Here is a 20,579-nt window from a genome sequence, read left to right as displayed (position 1 = left end):
TTTTACTAAACCAGAAGTCAACTTTCCCCCAGGGCGAAGGGGGGTGGGTAGAAGAATTTAAATTAAGAATATACATTTAACTTTTTTTTACACAACAGCCAGGCAAGACCTCTTGTGGTGATCACCACACAGCGCAGGTTACAATGCCAGCACCAACCTGTCCGTTGCCCAGCATTAAATTTCTGTTCTTTTTGTACTGCACCTAGCACAATGGGATCATGATCTGTGCGTGAGGCTCCTACATGCTACAGCAATAGAAACAAAATCCCATTGCTGACCTCATCATTGCCCAGCTATCACATCTCTAGCTCCGGTTACCTGTGAAGCCCAGACAGAAATTGCAACTGGTCTGTCTTATAGCAGGCCATATTTTAAGTGGTACATTTTGGAAAAACGCACATCACACCAGTGCTTGACACTCTTCAGTGAGTCCCTCCCCAAGGGATTCATCCAGCATAGCAAGTTGTGGTGGATATAGGGTTTAAAAAAGAGCTCCCAACTACCTGTCACTCTCAAGCAATTCCTCACAGGTACCTTATAAAGTGCCTTCCAAGCATCCCAGTTTTTCCACAACATTCATTCAATGAGCAGATCCCCTGAGAGGTGTCCTCCCGCTAGCTTCTTGCCTTCAGAGACTCAGTGCCTTCATATCATGCCTGAAGCACCTAAGCAATAAAGAAATTCATCTTCCCACTTCCCAGAATAATATCTCATGCCACTTAATTTTCTGCCACCTCAGAGTGTATGCATTTCCTCCAAGATTTCAGTTTCAGGCTTATTTACAATTCAGAGTACAACACTGCAAACCACAGTAAGTAATAGCATTTCATTGAACAGGTCAAAAAAATCCCTCCAAAGAGATCCTGTCACAAACATACACCGTGGCAACTAGCCTGTTTGAGCTTTCTGCTACATGGAATTTATCAGGGACTACTTACGTGTTTAAAAAACCAAACAACTCTTTGATCCACAAAGAATCTCTTTCCTGGTGCTTTATCATCCTCACCAATTTAATCACAACAATTTTCTTTAAGCATCGAACTAATAAACCAGTTTACACCTACTGTAGTAGTGGATGGCAATTTCAGACAATCATCAGCAAAGATGATAAATAACACCTAGTACTGAACTTATACATTACATTTACAGATGACGACAAAATGTTTTAAACACTTTAACATGTCCATTTATTAAACAAGAAATCCTTCACAAATGATTCCGTACTATACTGATCAGAAATTAGTGTTCAGAAAACTATTTTCCCTACATACAAAAATACAGATTTTACCACTATGAAGACGTAATCAGAAGAGTACCATGAAAATTTTTAGAGCTCATTATCTTGATATATCAAAAGAACAAAGGAAAAAAGCTAGCAAAGAGACAATAGCAAACTCTAAAGGCAGCACAAATACTACATTTTAAATTGGAAAATTTAAAAAAAAAATTGTGCCCATATACAAAACACAGAATAAGCAAAATGACATTTAAAACTGATACAATACACCATTTAAGTTGTGTTATAAAGGCATGTGTTTTAAAAACATATAGACAAGATAAACAGCAACTTAGAGATTGCCTTCTATATCACATTAGTAAATTTATTACAATCCTTCAACTTTTGTTTATACTAGAACATTAATTAAAAAAGAAAAGAAGTGCATAACATATAAAGGAATATCAGTTGTCTCTATAAAACAAGTTTAGGAAGCGTTTGTTCTCGTATGATTTTCTTGCCTTTAAAGTTGTCCAGAGCATCAATAGAATTTCTTTGCATAAACAGCCTGACAGCTACTACACGTACTGTATCAGGTTAAATTAGTTACTGATACTGTGAAGAAGGTGACACCAGTTTGGATTAGAGGGTAAGTACCTGTGCTAGAAACTTTCAATATTGTTTGTTGACCATCTTACTTGTGGTTTTTTGCTGATCTAAAATAGATGTAAGAACACCAACCAAAAATACAGTTGGATTGTATCAGATTGTAAATGATCTTTATACATAACATTTTGCTTGAATGCAATTTTCTTAAAACTAAAAATTCATTTGTCTGAGTCAGAACATGCTTTTACACATGAAGGCGGGATAATCACATAGGGGCCTGAGCCTATGGTCCTTGAAGTCAACGGGGAGTTTTGCCTGAGTAAGGGCTGCAGAATCAGGCCCTGAATCTGCAGTGGCACATACGAAAATGCTTAAAGTATTTTCCTTGGCAGAAAATTAGTTTCCTTATCCAAAAGGGGAAACACACAAGGGTATCACACAGGCGAGTTGTGCTAATATTAAAAGGAAAAGTGGACCAACTTTGCCCAGCCCAGCAGTCTGCAAGTTCAAAGACAGAGAATTCTAACTCTGATTTAACCTACACACAGATTTGGAAAAAAAAAAAAGATTTTATTCTAGATGACATTTCTGAACCTCTTGCTGTTCACATTCACAAGTATGGTAGCACAGGACTAGATTCCCTGCCATTTAAAGTCTTTCAGCCAAGACAAGAGATTTCTTTTAAAAACTGATATTCTATCTTAAGTAGTGGTCTAGATGCAGGAATGTTTGGATCAGCCCCAGTTGGGGCTCAGATTCAGCATCAGGGTTGCATATGCATCTCACAAATGGCGATCTCTTCAGGCATGTCTTGGGGGGGGAGGGAGGGAGTATTTTCAAGTATATTTCTCTGTTAGTCTGAGTTGTTTTTCACCTTTCAGGTTACAGTTTTGAGCAGAGCAGAGCAAAATAGGTACAACTTTCCTGTTCTACCTTGAACGCAGAACTTTACTATTAGTGTATAAAGGGAAAAAATGGCTGCTGTTACCATTAAGGCTAGTGTTACTGAAAATAAAACACAAAGCTGGAAATGTGTTAGTAAGCCACGTTACAAAAATAGTGTTTACTGGTTTAGTATATTACATTTCTGTCTTTATGACTGACAAAGTACTTATACCAAACATGGAAGGCACCCTAGGTGAAGCAGTTTTTCCAATATTTGTTTACAAGTATGTGAAAAGGCATAACAAAATGTCAACTTTTCAAATCAGAACTGAGCAATAAAGTGAGTAATAAATACATACTTTACTATTTTATTCTGGGTTCCTGAACCCTTACAAACTTCAACATATACAAACAGTTTCAATGGACACTAATGTAGAAGAGGAGAAACCTGGCCAACAGAACACCTTTCAAGTAGCTATATCATTCATTCTAGGATGTCCTAAGCGTTGTATTTTAAATATAGGAATTACTTTAAAATGCATTAAATTGAATCACAATACAAATAAAAAGTACTATTCTCACTATAGGTCTGCAATGTGATTTAAAGTTGCATGAATGGTAGTGATAAGATGCACTATCCCTCCACAATATCCAATTGCTAGGAACCAGTAAACATTCAAGATCTAAAGTATAAAAAGTAGAAAATTGAAAGTAGCAAATTTTCAAAATACCAGGCTGCTAGCCTGAACCACTTTAAACCTATAGACTTCAGGAACAATATAGCATTGCTAAAATATTTAGACTATTTTACTTTTAGGATTAAAAGATTACTAAAAGTACTAAGTCAAACTAGTTATAGATATTTCCTTTCAAATGTGAAGCTTACAACTAAATATGTCTGTTAAGACATTTGTCAAAAAAAAGGACACCCTGAAATTTACTATGTTCTGGATACTCATCGGGTCCCTTGCAAGTCAAAAGAAGCAGATGTATATTTCATCCTGTTCCCTCAGTATTTCACATCCAGAGGTTATTAATATAGTTGTAGGACCAGCCCCAACCAAACCCCCAAAACCTGTTTACAAGATCTGGACACTGCCTTTTTAAATGTTTTTAAGTCTTCATTATGAATTTATGACAATTTCCATATCCTTCACTATATGTAAATTAGCTTTTACTTAGCTCACGAAATCCATGGGACTGAAAACCTTCATAGTAAGTTCAAAGCTCTATGTTATAAATATGTCAATCAAGGTTAACTAGGTATATTGTATATAAAAACAAAATTAAATATTTTCTTTGCCAAGTATAATTTAAAAAGGAACACCTGTGACTAGTTATACAAAAAAAATTTATTAGCCCATCGCTACCAAGAGACACATTTTCACTAGGTCATTCATCCAGCAGAGCTGAATGAGTCCAGTGGGATTGTGAATAGTGTATGCCAGCGCAAGATGTACTTCATCTCATTTTTGGAAAGAAATGGGTGACTTTCACTTAGAGGCATAAATAAGAACACTTCTGATGCCTGCATGTCCCTAAACAAAATTGACCGGTATCATCTACTCTAAATCAAATAATATTATAAATCACAGCCTGAGCAGATTTTCTTTTAAAAGTGTATTTCAGAAACATCAATGGGTACACGAGGGTCAAAGATTTTTTTTCTTTTAACTTTACACAAAAAATAAACTTTAGGGCCAGACTGTATCCTCCTACTCTCCCAGCCAATTTGAAACCTCTCTGCTCCTGTGAATGGATGATGGGTACTATGGCGATAGTAAAGACAGTGCTAAGAAGAAAAATTCTAGTGAAGTATCCAGCTAATTCTTGAATAAGGAGAAATAGTTTGTAAAGAGCGATTTAACTTAATCCTGCTTCTGAGTCTTGGTAACTTCCCCTACTGAAAGGAAGAACTCTACCACTTTTATTAGCAGTTTTCAAATATAATGTCTTTCCAGATCCTTACTTGACAAACATTACAGCATTCTGCTATTTTTGTACATATTTCAGTTTCCTTTCAAAATGATATTTTTATGACCATTAGGCCTAAAATAGGTTTAAACAAATAGTTAAAAACAACCTTCTATCTCTGCATAATGTGTCTGATCCTTAGTTGACTCCAAGGCCATCCCAGCAGTCCACCACATTATGAATGGGGCTCATAGCTAGGGACTAAGTATCCTGATCTTGCAGGGACCTACACACTTGCTCAACTTTACACAATATAAATAGCTTTGATTTCAGTGGGACTACTTAGTGTGTAAAACTTTGCAGGATCAGTGCCTCACACGGGGCACATTCACCCTTCTGGTGAAAGCAGTACTTGCATTCTGTAGTGACTCCTTTGACCAACTACTGGCTTAGGGATGGGTTGTGACCTAGAGGCTGGGAACAAAAAAATCCAGATTTCCAAACCTGTTTCTACCATTGACTCGCTGTCTCTCTGTCTCCTCTTCTGTGAAAAGCAGAAAAGCAGAAAACACCTTCCTTCTCCTTCCCAAGGGCATTGAGGATTATTAATGTTCACACATCACTTGGAAAATAAAGAGTTATGTAAAAGCATTAACAGATTTTTCTTAGGTTCATGGTTAGATTCTACCAGACTATTTATTTGTCCTAAATATCAATCAAAGACCTTTGGCTCTAGAGGTTTCAGCATTAAGAGCTTATCATGTTTATGCTATTTAGACTTGGAAAGCTGTTCAGTCTTTACATCACATCTGAAGGAGGATGGTTGATGCTCTTTTTAATAGTGTTTGAAATGCAGAGTGCCTCAGGCTTTTTGTGACGGGTGCTCTCCAGAACCACTGTAATATTAATTACCACCCCCAGAAAGGAAATGGGTGAAAGAATGTTTATTAAAAAGAGAGTCAGAAAAGACGACACTAGGCACAGAGGTGGGGAGATTTCAGACCAGGAAAAGATTTCCTGTTGAAAAACAAAGCTGGTATTGCCAAAATGATGTGACGTGGGTACGTTAAGCACCACTTGCTCTGCCTGTATGCCTCAAACCAATGTAACAGAAGGGGTAAGTAGCATAAGGGAAGATCTTCACTTGTTTAAGGAGGCCAAACTGGACATTTCACTGAAAACTTTAGCGATTAATTCTACAATCCAGTTGCAAGGGACTACCTGGGTCCATTGTCTAGAACAGCAACTCTCAAACTGTAGTCCAGATCACAGAGCTCTATCTAGTAGTATGAATGAGAGTATTGTAAGACCCAGTGGATCTTGCAGTAACAGGGCAGGACCATGCCAGGCTCTCTATCTTATGAAGCAGTTCACAGAAAGAAGAGTTGAGACAGTCACTGATTTAGAAGAGACTGGAGATAGCCAGCTGTCCATCTCTCCCCACTTCCCACCAAAATTAACTATCAGGTACAAGCAGAGAGAACAAAAAAGGTCCAGACCATTCTAAGTGACAGGCTACGGAACTAAGCTATGTGATACGAAACCTAAAAGGAAGAGTAGTTTCCTTGTGAATGGAAAGTTAATTTCAAACAGAGCTTTATCTGCCAATCCTGATGGTACACTAAGGCTCTTTAAAGTTCCTTTCTGTCGTTATTCACGGCTTTGCCTAACAGACAATCTACTTCCAAGAAAGGAAAAAGTAATAAACTTTGCTACCACAGCCAACCAAGCTATAACTTGTATTCAAAAGGCTACAAGGACTGGATGGACAGCACAGACACTGTGGGACCACGGCCACTGTTTCAGAACCATCAAGTGCTAGAGAGCTTGGGGCCCTCTGAAGCACTGGCATGAGATCTCACAGCTACCTCTCTCTCTCTGGAAAAGGGAAAGCGTCTTCCATGCTTTTCACCTCTGTGCGAGTGCTTCAGGCAGAAGACATGATTTACAGGAAAAACACAACTAGCTGGGGACTTGGGTACACCATACAGCTTCCAAATTTCTGAAGGAGGGAGCAAAAAACCCCAAACTAATCCCAAAGGGAAATACTTAACTAAATAAAGAGAAGCTGCTGGACAATCTGCCCTCATCTTCCCAAACGCAGAGCCAAACCCCATTTAGTTTGGTGGGGAAGGATGTACAAAAACTTCCCTACTAAACAAGGCAATTATTAGGTGATTTCCATGGAGGGGGGGCGGGGGGAAGAACCACCTTTGCTACTAGGCAAGGAAATTTCCAAAAACCCAGTTCCTACTAGGTTTCTTGTGAAATTATTTCTATGGTTGAGAGTGGTTTCCATGTTGCTATAGTTACAGAGAATGTGACAAGATGAGCAAGTGGCCAGGCTGACAAAATTGAATATGGGATTGACAGAAAGCCGTGTACAGAACTATTTAAAACAAACAAACAAAACCAGAAGTCTGCACGTGTAGCTGCTACCATTATTTGTCTATTTCATTCATGTTCTCTTATGGGTAGGGCCCTACCAGATTCACAGCCGTGAAAAACACGTTACGTCCCGTGAAATCAGACCTTTCCAGTGAAATGTAGCTATTGGAGGGGAGGGAAAGGTGCAGGCCTGGGGGTGCCCCAGCAGGGGGGCTCTTACCATTCAGCTGGCTCCTGCTGATAGTCCGCCAGGCTGGGGAGGGACGGGACTTCCTCTTCCCCTGCAAGGCTGTTCTTAGGAGGAGATAGACCCACCTCCTCCCCTGGCTGCAGAAAGATCCGTAGCTGTGCTGCCTTCAGAGCCCAAACAGCAGTCACCAAGCTTCCGGCAGCCAGAGAAGGTTCCTGGAGGTGGAGGTGGGTCTGATCTCCCCTTGCTTCTGGGACCGCCCCATCCAGGGGCTCCTAGCTGCTAATCCCAGCTGGTCTGGGGAGGGACAGGACATGCTCTTCCCCTGCATAGCAGCTCTGGAGAGGGAGGAGGGAGAGATCAGCCCCACCTCTGGGTACCTCCCCTGGTTGCAGGAAGCTCCACGGAAACCAGCTCTGACGGCAGCATGGAAATGAGGGTGACAATCCCATGACCCCCGTACAACAGCTTTGCCAACCCCCAAGTCTCGTTTTGAGTCAGGACCTCAATGGTTACAACACCGTGAAATTTCAGACATAAAATCTGAAAGGTGAAACTGACTTATTTTAAAACCCTCCGGCCATGAAATTTACCAGAACAGACCGTGAATTTCTTAGGGCCCTACTTATGGGGTGTGCACAAATATGGCAAATTTTTCCCTCAGCTACACATACACACTGAAATACATTGGAATTGCATATCTGAGGACAGGATTTGCCTTGGAAAGAATGCCCTGATGACTAAGACAATTTCAAGCACCACATTTCCACATAGTTGAGAAATGGTTTAATGTTCTGGTTTTAATTTGAGCTCTATTTACAATGTTGTGGATCCCTTTGTGGAGCAAAGTAGTTCTCTTGTGGACTAAGGAAGTGGTCCCTTTATGTTTAACAAGCAGTTCAAAGTGAGACTAACCGGTAGTAAAGCAGAACTGTAATCTGATAGGGGGAAGCACTTTAAGATGAGTTTCCTATGTTTTCTGCCCCATTTTTTTATATAAAGGCCAATACCAGTATCTGCATTCTGGTTATTAGCTTTTTTTAATTTGTTGGAAAGATGCTGATATTTCATTATGCCACAGTACAAAATCCAGTCTGGAAAAAACAAATCATTGTGTACATTCTGTAGGATATCAGCATATGAATTTTAATTTTCTATCATAAGGCCAATGAATCCATCCCCTTCAACTTGCATGACATTCATAAATAATGTTTTCCTAGACTAACAAATCTCTAATTTAGTTTTTTTTAAAAAGTGTATCTATCAACACTAAAATCATCTTTGGTCCCAAAAGTTATATGGAAGTTGCATCTATTTTCTGTTTGTTTACAGTTATTTAAGATTTGTGTTCAGAAAGTGGTTTTTTTTAATTTTTATTCTGTCCTAGCTCATCTCAAAAACTTCATATCTTCTTCTATAATTATGCTGACCACGTAATCATGGTGTAAATAATAAATAATTATATTTTGTACTCAGAACATCAAAGCCATTGTATCTCATGTGTAATCATATCGTACATTTGCTATATGATTGTACAATATACTAGAGACCACTGTATCAGATTACTGTAAAAAAAGTAATTCACATTAACTAGCCAGACCAAGCACGCACTTTAACAAAAACCTTCTGTGATCTAACTCTGACAACGCACTATGCAGTTTTCTCCCTTTCCCATGCAGTAAAATGCACATAATGTTAAAAGATACCAAGAAAGTACATAAAATTGTAAATGGATCTCTGTCTAGATCTCTAAGTAACCAGAACATTGCTTAGGGTCAGAAATTAACTAGAAAAGCATAAGGGGATTGTATAATATACCATTTCATTCCTTCTACTGATCAGCTAACAGGATACACTTTTGCGATGTTGAAAAGTCTTCATTTTTATACCATACACTGGATTTCTCTATTACTTGACTTCAGCGGAAGACCTCACCCATGAAATATTAATATAGGCATCCTCTGAATCCCTTTTCAGAGGGTTTCAATAAGATTTCAGTATATTCCTTTAAACTAAGCTGCAAGTCTACCCTAAAGATCACTGTGTTTAGTTTTTAATTTATGGATATTCTTTTTTTTAAACTGCAACAACTACGAACTACCCCAATTATATCATCCCTCCAATGCTTGGCACAGCATGCTGAAAAAACAACTTATCCAATGGGCACAGTGCAGACCTCCATTCAGCACTGCTAACCATACTGAATTATGGGCCAGTTTTCATGTGACACCCCATTAAAGCTAGCTTTCACTGGAATTAATTAATAAAATGGCTATGTTCTTAACCACTCTAGAGGATCATTAGAACTTCAACTATTAGACTCTAAACTCAGCACTCCCTTCAGTTACAACTTTCAGTGAAATGTAAAATATAACATTAAATATGATAATATGATAAACAGGCCTCTATCGGTTAAAAATAAACAATTAGTTTCCTTTAATTTAATTATTAAAACAGAATTTTTAAAATATCTAGTTTATGTGGAATGATTGCAAATAGCAAACAAGTTGGAGAAAGACGAGAGAAACAGTCTCACTTTCTGGTTTTCGTGCATCAGCACAAGGCTTGCATCACCTGAGAAGTGAACAGCGCAGAATGTTCAAATCTAGAGCCTTCCCTGTTTCTTTTGGAATTACCAAGAAAAAAAAAAGTTTCATGTAAACATTTCTATTAACTTTAGGGTTGGTAAAACTCTGTTTGGAAAAAAAAATCTACATTTTGCACTTAAAATTGACTTGACAGTGTCTTATACTTATGATTCCAACTATGTACTGATGTAAACATCAACCCATACTGGGAACAGTTACACATGAATGCGATGCTAAAAGTCTGTGGAACAAACTCACATCTGGTGTGAGTGTATACAACTTCACTGACTTCCATGAAGATCTTACTCAAGTACATCACGTTTATATTTGACTCCACTGGGGGTGGCATGGTGTTGTGTTCCCATCTACAATAAATGAGAAAGCTGTTGTAACCACTTATCCATATGCCAACCCATTATTACATGGGACACACACGATATTAGTGAAGTCTCCCTAATAAAATTATGATTAAGGTTCTAGACATATTATTGCAGAATTCAATAACCAGAGAATATAGTCTTCTCTTCACTGAAAGTTCAATGGAAGTGAGAAAATTTGAGCTAGGAAAATGGTCTGTAAACATGAGAAGCAAACAGAGAAAAACAATAGGTTCAACCACCCATAAGTCCTCGTTACCTAAAATTAGCTTCAAAGGAACATTATAAAAATGTTTTATAGCTATGTCCAATTTAGGCATTAAACCAAATTATTTTACCTACTACCAACCAATTTTAATTTAACAGAACAACCAATCTAAAACCAGAATATGCCATAAAATGTATTTATCCTACACAAAACACGCCATAGTCTTGGAATATCCTACAATATATACATCATGCATTTTTGGTGGCTCCTGATTTCCTTAAAATTCCCAGATGACTGAACCTCGAAATAAAAAATGAACCTTGATTGGGGTGTAGAGTCTATTACTTGACAACCCCCCAAAAGTATTTCATGAATGAAAATCATGTAATACATATTAAAACACGAGCAGACACCTACATACTAGTGTTGGATGGGTTGTTTTGACTGTGTAGCCGGTGAAAGTGCTAGTCTTTCACATGTAGGAGCGCCAATTCAAAATCTGGTTGAGGTCATACAAGAAATGAGTTTGGTGGTTTTAGTAGTCTATAGTTTGTCTGTCCATATCACCAATCCACCAGCCCAAATATCTGATGTGATTGCCTGTGTCAGCTACAAGATGTACCAAGGATGGAACTGTGTGGTAGGTCTTGCAGGTGAGAAGTGAATTGCATTGGCAAAGCTGCATGAGGAAGAGTATAAAGTGTTGGTGTACGCTAAAGCTGGCTTATGTTATTGCTATTTGTCCCTCACTTTCTTTTCATATGCAATAAAATGTACTTAAGTTTTGGAATATTTCTTTCTTTTAACAGAACAATATAGTGTTGATCATAACATTCCTACTGGGTGATGAAATAGTGGCAGAGTGCGCAAGTCTCTCTAGAGCTGGTACCTGGAAAGAAGTACTATACAGGTGTTTAATCTAAAATATTAACATACATCAGATATATATGTAATCATTGTATATAGATCGTGCTTTTGAATGGCCAATAATTATAGCCTCCAAGCCAATAACTTCTGAATAAATGTAGATCAACTTCTCTCTCTGTACATATAAATGGTCAGCTTATCTCTGCCAAGACTCTTCCTAAAAAATGAAAACTTCGAACTATATAAACTTCACTGGATGAAGCAAAATAAAAAGTTGCTGTTTTCTATCCCCTCTTTGCAGTCCCACTCAGCTGTAGTTTTCACGCATCCAGACGCTGAATCTCAGGGTGGTGATCTACTTCTCTTGATTCTGTCCGAGCACGAATGTAATCACTTGTCTGCCGGCTGTTCTGCTGTCTGCTGTTCATTCGCCATTTTTTAACAGCTAAATACATATTCACAGCATACACTATCATCGCCAAGAAACCAAATATCTAAAAGAAACAGCAGCAAAACTTTGTCAAAGGCAATCTTCCAAATCAAAAATGGTAACAGATTCACAACAAAACTGTTAGAGCTTGATGTTGTACTTAGCATTGACACATTGGTGTGGCCTATAAAAATCAGCTCAAATGCCTTTTATTTTAAATGAATGTTAGCATTTGTGAAAGATACTAGATTAATGATCTTAAAGACTGAAGGTCTCTAGACACAGAACACCCTTGACATTGGCAATACAAGATATGTTCATGTCAAAGAGACCTCTAAAGAGAGACAGGATAGTTCTTTCCCCATTAAATCATCGACTTTTCTGCTGGATTTAACAAGGATGCCAAACACAAATTGTGGGTTTTGTGAAACTGAGTGAGAGAGAAGCTACCAACTTATTGCTTATCCAGACACTCAGCAAATAGTAGTGATTTTGATCACTCTGGAGCTAATCTGGCCTCAAGCCAGTGATGCAAACAGGTAATAATAATTGGAGATATACCAATCTCCTAGAACTGGAAGGGACCTTGAAAGGTCATTGAGTCCAGCCCCCTACCTTCACTAGCAGGACCAATTTTTGCCCCAGATCCCTAAGTGGCCTCCTCAAGGATTGAACTCACAACCCTGGGTTTAGCAGGCCAATGCTCAAACCACTGAGCTATCCCTCCCCCCTAACAGAAATGACCTAGTGCCACAATGAGAATTCCACTCTCACTTATCTATTATGCTGTGAAGCAATGCAAGTTAAATACTGCTACTCTACCATATGGCACTGAATGGCAAGGAGGGAAGAGATCATTGTCCCAGGATCAGGACCCTCAAAGCACAGGAAATAAGGAGTTAATTTTTACTTCTCCTCAACTTCATCCCTGCAAAATTCTGTGGAGTAGGTATATGACTTTAACCATTATTATACCCAGCCTCGTAAAACTCATTAAAATTTGCCAGTTCAGGCACAAATCGATTCACTTGCCCTTATAATGGTTGTGGTAATAAAAAATGAATACTCTTTTACTCACCCTAAAAGAAAAACTTACTAAAGAGCATGCAAGTAGAATTTTGCAAGACTGTCTGTAGCAACTTTAAAATGAGTCTGATTTCATGCATAGCTGTAACCTTTTATTAAAAGTAGTAAATAATAAAGCATTTGCAAATGACCATTCAAAGTTATAGAATATCTGATCAACTAAACCTAAAACTTAGTTTCTTTGGCTCTCACCATTAAAACTTTTGGGGGGAGGGCTCATCCAATATCACCTCATGTCATAGAGGGAGAGCTGATTTCCTTGAAAGAAAAACATCGCTACTAGCCAAAATTGTGTAGATGATAACCATTAAAGTATATAGAGATGTGTGAGCAAGAGTGAGGAAAATATCCAATGGGGTGCAGGAAAAAGTCACCCTTTACTTCTGATGAAAAATAATTGTCAAGAGTAAAGAAATTTGAATTGTTTTCTTACCACAGCAGCAACTTCTGCTCCAGTTTTATGGTTCAAAGCAGCAAGTACTACAGATGCAATGAAAAAGAAGAAAGTGCTGAGTCCAGTGTTGACAAGATCCTATAAAAATAAAGTTATTAGAATTATACACAATCATCCTTTTTTGTTTTATACTGAATGGATTAAACACAGAGGACGATCAGAACAGACTCTGCATTAACACTCCCCCCAACTTTTATGTAGTTTATCCTTTGGCAAAAAAGGCACTGATACTTATCCAGGAAGTACATTACACTCAAAACATACACGTACACACAAATATATATACATGCTATGGGAGTAAAATTTGCAAATCGCTGCAGATTCAGAATATGTTACATCAGTTTCTATTCAGAGTTAGTATTTAGAAGCAAAAAAGCACTGCTAGTACAAACTGTGAATACAGCTATTTTACTACAGCTGACATTAAAGAAATCTGCAGCATTCCAACTGCTTAACCTTAATGCAGCTCTCATGTGTGACTCAAACTACTGCTCTTTCAAGCCACTGGAGCCAGACAGTGTCTTATTTGTAAAAGTACTCCACACTTTATGGCACTATATGAATAATACAGAATGTCTATTATCTCGCTCTCTCACTCACACACTCTTATTAATATATGTATTGGATAGGTAAGTATGTAATATTCACACACTATTTATATATGTCCATAAAAAACCATATACTCGCTCCAAGAGGTTACCAGGATTAGAAAGAAATCTGATTATTTTTTTTAAATGTAGAAACACTTGCAGCAGCAACATATGCAATTCAACTAACTAGATTCTGTGTTGCTTAGCAATGAAGTAATCATGCTGCTAAGCTTCCAGCATTCCAAATCAGGTCACTAACATACTGCTGTGGACACAACTACAAATTCTAAACTAGCAGCTATTGACAAGAGGGCTCTTTTCTTCAATACTCCATTCAACTGCCAAAAGTTAAAAATCACGAAAGCAAGAGATAAAGTACCAAAAGAACAGACTGGTAGAATCATTTAGTTTATAAAGAATCCCTAATGTGTTATTTAGGGCACTCTCCTGCATCATTTTAAGGGAAAGAAGCCATTAGTGTTGCCTTGGAATCTAGCTGCTCAGACAGCTAGGTTACCACCAGTTCTTCAAGACAAGCAGAGTGCAATTATGAAGGTGAGGGAGATAGGGGCAAGGAAGAGCATGGAATGCAGCAGCTGAGGACAGGGCAGGGTAGGTAACCTTAAGGAACATGAAGTAATTGGAGGAAGGGAATAACACTAACTGAAGGGACAGAAGGATCAGCTTTGTACAACCAAGGCTGAATTGCAAACCACAGTTTCAAATTCAAATGTGGCAACTGATAACTACAATATAAAATGTTTTGGAGGTATTTCAAACATGCCCATCACCGTATTATCTGTAATTAAAATGCACAGTTGTCCATAGAGACCTCTGCTGTTAGTCTTTCCTACATTCAGCCACTTTGCTTACTGCCAGTTCCCACTCTCCATCATTTATTGCAGCAACATTTTTGCAAAAAGCAAGTCTTGTTAAGTACTGTAAAAATGGTTATGCTTGGACTCCAAGGTATTTCTTCAAGTGGGGCATTCCATGGACAAGGGCCCTTGACTAAGCTCCAGGAATCTCAAACTTTGACCTGGCCACAGCTAGCTGCACTATGAAAGCAGCTGTCACTGTGGGTTGTGAAAAGACATGGTAAGGCCCCAAACCATTTTCTGCCTTAAAGGCCAAGGAATTGAAAAAAGCACTGGAAGGACAGATTATAGAGGGTGCAAATCACTGTCATGATATATGTGCTCATCTGGAAAAACTTCTGAGAAGATGGGCTACTACAGTCTGTACAAATTGGGGTTTGTGTTGTCTTTGCTTTCAGCCCAGGTACAGTAAATTACAATGAGATGAATACAAGGATCACTATGGCCAGATCCTCATCTAAAAGGAAGAGAGAGTTTCCTGACACGTTGGAGAAAAATCCATTGTTCACTACTGTTGCAACCTGTATCCAGAATCAGTACCGAATGCAGTAAGACTGCCAGGCTACCTTGAAAAATGGAGGGAAAGGTCAGTGACCAAAGATAGCAAAATGTTTGCACGTGACCAACACCTGTCTAAAGAGCAGCTACCTCAAATTATATCCAGGCAAGTCTGAAGTGATGGTGGTTATATTTGCCAAGGAGTATTACAACCAAGATCAGGAGCCTAGGCGTAGATGCTGAACAAGTATATATGAAGGCACAGGTCCTACCCTGAAGACCTGAGCATCCAAAAAATAAAGATGTCCACTTACTGCTTTCAGGGAGCAAGCAGCATTTCACAACCTCTCCAAGTGGAGGAGAAATATACAGTACTGATCCCTGTGACTGTATGAGAGATGCTCAGTACTAGTCTTTAGGTCCTGTTTGAGGGGAATGACTCAAGTCATCATAGTGTTGCATTGTCCACTTCAGCTAAGTCTTGTAAAGAGGTCAGTAATGCCTAGGCTTGATGCTATTCAACATTTTCATCAGTGATTTGAAGGTAAATATAAAATCACTGCTGATAAAGTTTGCAGATGACACAAAGATCAATGGAGTGGTAAATAACGATATGGGTAGGGCAATTGTTCAGAACAATCTGGATCGCTCGGTGAGCTGGGCCCAGTCAAACAAAATTCATTTTAATATTACCAAATGCAGAGTTTAGCTTTAAAAATAAAAGAGAAACAAACAGTTGAGAGGTGACTTGATTACAGCAGATAAGTAACTTCACAGAGAGAAGGTACTAAAAGCCTCTTTAATTTAGTGCAGTATTTCCCAAACAGTGGGTTGTGATTGGGATGGCTGTAGATAGGTTGTGGGCCCAGTGCAGAGGCCCAGCTGGTTGGGTGCAGTGGGGGTGGTTTGGAGTTTGAGAGCAAGTCCACCCTGCAATGGTGGCGCTTCTCCTTTCCAGGTGCTGTGACTTGGTTCAGAGATTCTAAGGCCAGAAGGGACCACTGTGATCATCTAAGTCTGACCCACCTGCAAAATGCAGGCCATAAAACTACCTCAAAATAATCCCTAGATCGGGGTAGGTAACCTATGGCACACATGCCAAAGGCAGCACGCGAGCGGATTTTCAGTGGCACTCACACTGACCGGGTCCTGGCCACCGGTCCGGGGGGCTCTGCATTTTAATTTAATTTTAAATGAAGCTTCTTAAACATTCTAAAAACCTTATTTACTTTACATACAGCAATAGTTTAGTTATATATTATAGACTTATAGAAAGAGACCTTCTAAAAACATTAAAATATATTACTGGCATGTGAAATCTTAAATTAGAATGAATAAATGAAGACTCGGCACAGCACTTCTGAAAGGTTGCCGACCCCTGGACTAGATCATATTTGTTAGAAAAACATCCAGTCTTGATGTGAAAATTGCCAGTGATGGAGTATCCACCATGATCCTTGGTTAATTGTTGCAATGATAAAATATTCTCAGCATTCAAAATGTACACCTTATTTCCAGTCTGAATTTGTCTAGCTTCAACTTCCAGCCATTGGATCGTTGTTGTACCTTTCTCTGCTAGAAAGAACCCATCAGACCTTTCTTTCTCTGCTGGAGTGAAGAGCCTGGCTCTCTGCTCCAGGTGCTGAGACCTAGCATATGAGGCCTCAGTACCACTAACTCAAATTTGGTGCAGCCACCCCTCCATCATGATGGATAGAGTGGGGATAGGCCAAATTACCCAGAGCACAGAACTGGGCCCAGCCCTGCAGGATGAGCTTGCTCTTTCCCAGGCTCTCCTCCACTCCGGGCCACTAAGATCGTAGTGCCGGGGCAGAGGTGCTGCTGCAGGTGGCTGGTGTCAGTATGGGCATAGTGGTCGGTCATCACAGAAGGATGACGACACTGGTTTATGATTTTGTGCCCCCCCCCCCAATTCCCCATGAAGTTGGATCTCGGTGTGTCACCAAAAAAAAGACAAAATGCATTTGGTGGGTCGCCTTGTAAAGAGTTTGGGAATCATTGACTAGTGTACAAAGGCATAACCAGAACCAAGGGCTGAAAGCTGAAGCCAGACAAATTCAAAGTAGAATTAACGCACACATTTTTAAACAGTGAGGGTGATTAATCACTGGATCACTCTGCCAAGGGAAATGGTGGAATCTCCATCTCTTGATGTCTTTAAATCAAAACTGGATGTCTTTCTGGAAGGTATGCTTTAGTCAAACAAGTTATTAGGTTCAACACAAAGCTAACTGGGTGAAATTTAATGGCCTGTGGTATACAGGAGATGATACTATATGATCTAATGATCTCATGACCTTCAACTCTGTACCTGAACATCCAAGTAAAAGGATACCGAGTAGTACAGGCAAGGATTTCTGCCCTGTCCATGAACAGAAAGACCAATCAATGCCTCAAGACCAATTGCCATGTCATAGGCTAGTCTGAAGTCTGACTGTGAGAGGTCTAAGACAGAATGTGAAATACTGCTGAAGTTTGACTGTCCCGACATTTCTCCATGATTTTTCTTAGGAAGGAGAGCTTGGAGGCAGGGTGATAGTTGGAGAGACTGTCTAAACTAAGGCAAGTATTTGTTATGTTCTATTCAATTTTTTCGAGAAAGTTGTCAAGTTTCTCCCTCTGAAAAAGCAGTGCTTCTCATTTCAAATGAAAAACATGACAGCCTCAGACTTTAAATGCTAAAATCTGGTTTGAAGAAGCTAAAGCCCAAAGGAAGAGAAAAAGCTCTGGTGAGGATTCTAGAAGCAAAAGATGTTTTGTAAAAAAAATAAAAAAATAAAAAAATTATACATTAAGATGACAAAATGAGTAACCATAACAATAAAAAAGAATAAACTAATTGAAAAAAGATGTAGTTTCAAATCTGGCCATGATGTAGCTGAAGTTTTTACTATTGTATTTATAGACAAAGTAAAACCACATCACACAGATAGAAGAATTTCAGCTGAAATTACAGCAACCTCATGAGACAGCATGTTGCGCCATAAAACGGTGTTCAAAGCTGCTGTCCATAACAGAATAAAGTCTAGGATCTGAGTCAAATCCACTCTAGACTGCTACTGATCCTTTACTCTCTCCGGAATAATTTAATATCAGATTGATTTGTTGTTGCTTGCCAGTGATTTGTTATCCAATGGTCATATTAACTGTTCTAATCAAAATGAAAGAAGTATCTAAAATTTGTCAGATAGTGACACTTTCAATGTCGTATCCATGGGGCAGATATTTGACTGACAACAGTAGGTCCACAGGGCTATATTTTCAAAAGCCTGATTCCCATTTTATGCTACACATTTAGCACTGTGTCACACTTTTTGTGCCCACAGCTGACAGAAGGTGCACATGTTAGTAACTAGGTGGCAAACTACCTGATAAGGATGGGCATTCCTCTGGCTTAAAAATCCCAGCAATGCTGGATGGCAGAGCAGGGGACAAGCAGGGGGGGGAGGGAGAGTGATCTGGAGTTATTACTTGTAGTACCACGGTACCTAGGAGCCCACGTCACAGATCACGACCCTAGGTGCTGTACAAACAGAACAAAAAGAGTCTCTGAGCCAAACAGCTTACAAGACAAGGACAACAGATGGATACGGACCAAAGGGCGAGTACAAAGAAACAAAACAGTATTTGTCAGCATGATGGAGCAGTGGTCCTAGAACACCAGCAGCCTGTTGTCATTTTTTGTTTTGTTTTGTAGGCATCGTGGAAAAGGAGAGTTTTGGGAGGATTGTGAAAGACAGTAATGAGTTAGTTTTGCAGATGTTTATGGAGGTATTGCCTTAGAACAAATTATACTCTTCCAGGCAACTGTACCAGCAGATTACAATAGTGGCTGCACAGATAAAGGTCTCATTAAAAAATGTCGTGATCCAATCTTCAGCCACTGTAACTGAATGTAACTGTGTGTGACCTACATTACCTCCCAATTTTTCAACTGTAAAATTAAGACTAGGTTTTACTTTAATTGTATTTCCGTGTCTCCAGCCCTGCCTCAGGAAGTGGACAAGAAGTCTGAATGACAAACAGCAGAGCAGGCCACAGCAAAGCAGTATCCAGGCAGCTGACAGAAGAGGCAATCCAAGGATGCTCTAATGTGCAATTTAATCATCCCATAGTCTTTCACCTGTAAGAGTCAAGCATGGACAGGCAGAGGGAACCACAGGCCTAACTCTAGTGGACAGACTGAATAGAGGCTGTGAATTTGAAGAAGGTTGTTGTTGCTTATAGGCAGGAAGTAACTTCTGAAGAACTGCAAAGGAACAGATAGGGAAAGAACCTTTCCGTTAAGCATTCCAGCTTGGGTCTGTTGCCAAGAGCTGGCTCTCTTGCCCAGTGGTGGCAGTGGCAGCCATGTGCCCTCACCCACTTATCTCCAAACCTGAACATATGTAATTTTCCAGGAGAAATTCTGGATGAAAACTGACGCACAAGCCATCAGAAGTTATGTAAAGGCAAATCATGTATTTTTAAAATTCATTTACAAGGATACTTATTTATCAGGGCATTTTTAAAGAATCCTTCTCTTTGCTATTCAATTCTTGAAATCCAAAAAGCTTACATTTAACTATTTTAACTTCCATCTAAATGTATATAATCTGGAAAAGAAACTTGCATTTCAGTGGGATGAGTTTGTCAAAAACCTGTTATAGAAGTTTGAGGTCTACCACTCTCCAAGTTAGTTTCTGCAAAATAGAGAGCTGAAACTAACATTTCCTTTTAGCTTCATTTTCATTGTCCAACGTCTCTAATTCTTTGCCCAAACCATCACTTTACTTTACAAGGTTTGGGCTGTTTTCTCCTTGTTCCTGTGTGTAGCTATCAATTTGAAGTTTATACACATACCAGTCAGTCTGCTGAACCCAATCTCCCTGGTCACCCCATAATTTTACTGTGTAGTCATGTTATTAAACATCATATGATCACTCGCAGTGCAGTTACTAATGGAAACACGGTTTGCAAAGTAAAAATAGGTCATATAAAGAAATAACCAAATTAAATGTGTTAGAATCCAATTCCCACACCTCTCACCTCCATATTAATTTATTTTTACCCATGCAACAAAGCATGTATTCAAATACTGTATACTGCAACCAAAAGAATTCAGGATTCATGTTAGAAGTTTGTCCAAAGGGGACAGGGTCCCACCCATGGCAAGACAGTCAACAGCCAAAATTTTCAGAAATGACTAATGATTTTGGGAGTTCAACACTTTCTGAAAATTAGGCCACTTTAAGACATCTCAAATTGGGCACATAGAAAAATTAGGTATCCAAAAATCACTAGTTGCACCTGAAAATCTTGGCTAATATTTTAAGGGACAAGACACGATTTTGTGGCATTGGAAGAGGCGGTCAGGGTCAGATGATTTTGTCCTTATATG

The 20,579-nt window shown here is 39.0% G+C and overlaps 1 protein-coding gene across 1 annotated transcript in view; it reads right to left on the bottom strand.

The window, feature by feature from the left end:
- Positions 1-1,168: 1,168 nt before the first annotated feature.
- The window catches only part of CMTM4 (CKLF like MARVEL transmembrane domain containing 4), a 56,269-nt gene continuing 36,858 nt past the window's right edge, over positions 1,169-20,579 (bottom strand). Inside the window, exons 3-4 of the mRNA XM_039502511.1 lie at positions 13,192-13,290; positions 1,169-11,736 (exon numbers count right to left, since the gene is read on the bottom strand). Of these exons, the coding sequence (XP_039358445.1) occupies positions 11,563-11,736; positions 13,192-13,290 (273 nt within the window). The 3' untranslated portion in view covers positions 1,169-11,562. The remainder of the gene's footprint in view (positions 11,737-13,191; positions 13,291-20,579) is intronic.

The sequence above is a fragment of the Mauremys reevesii genome, linkage group 16, assembly GCF_016161935.1.
Source record: "Mauremys reevesii isolate NIE-2019 linkage group 16, ASM1616193v1, whole genome shotgun sequence".
Classification (NCBI taxonomy): Eukaryota; Metazoa; Chordata; order Testudines; family Geoemydidae; genus Mauremys; species Mauremys reevesii.
Note: the sequence above shows the minus strand (reverse complement) of the source record. Positions and strands in the feature narration are given on the sequence as shown.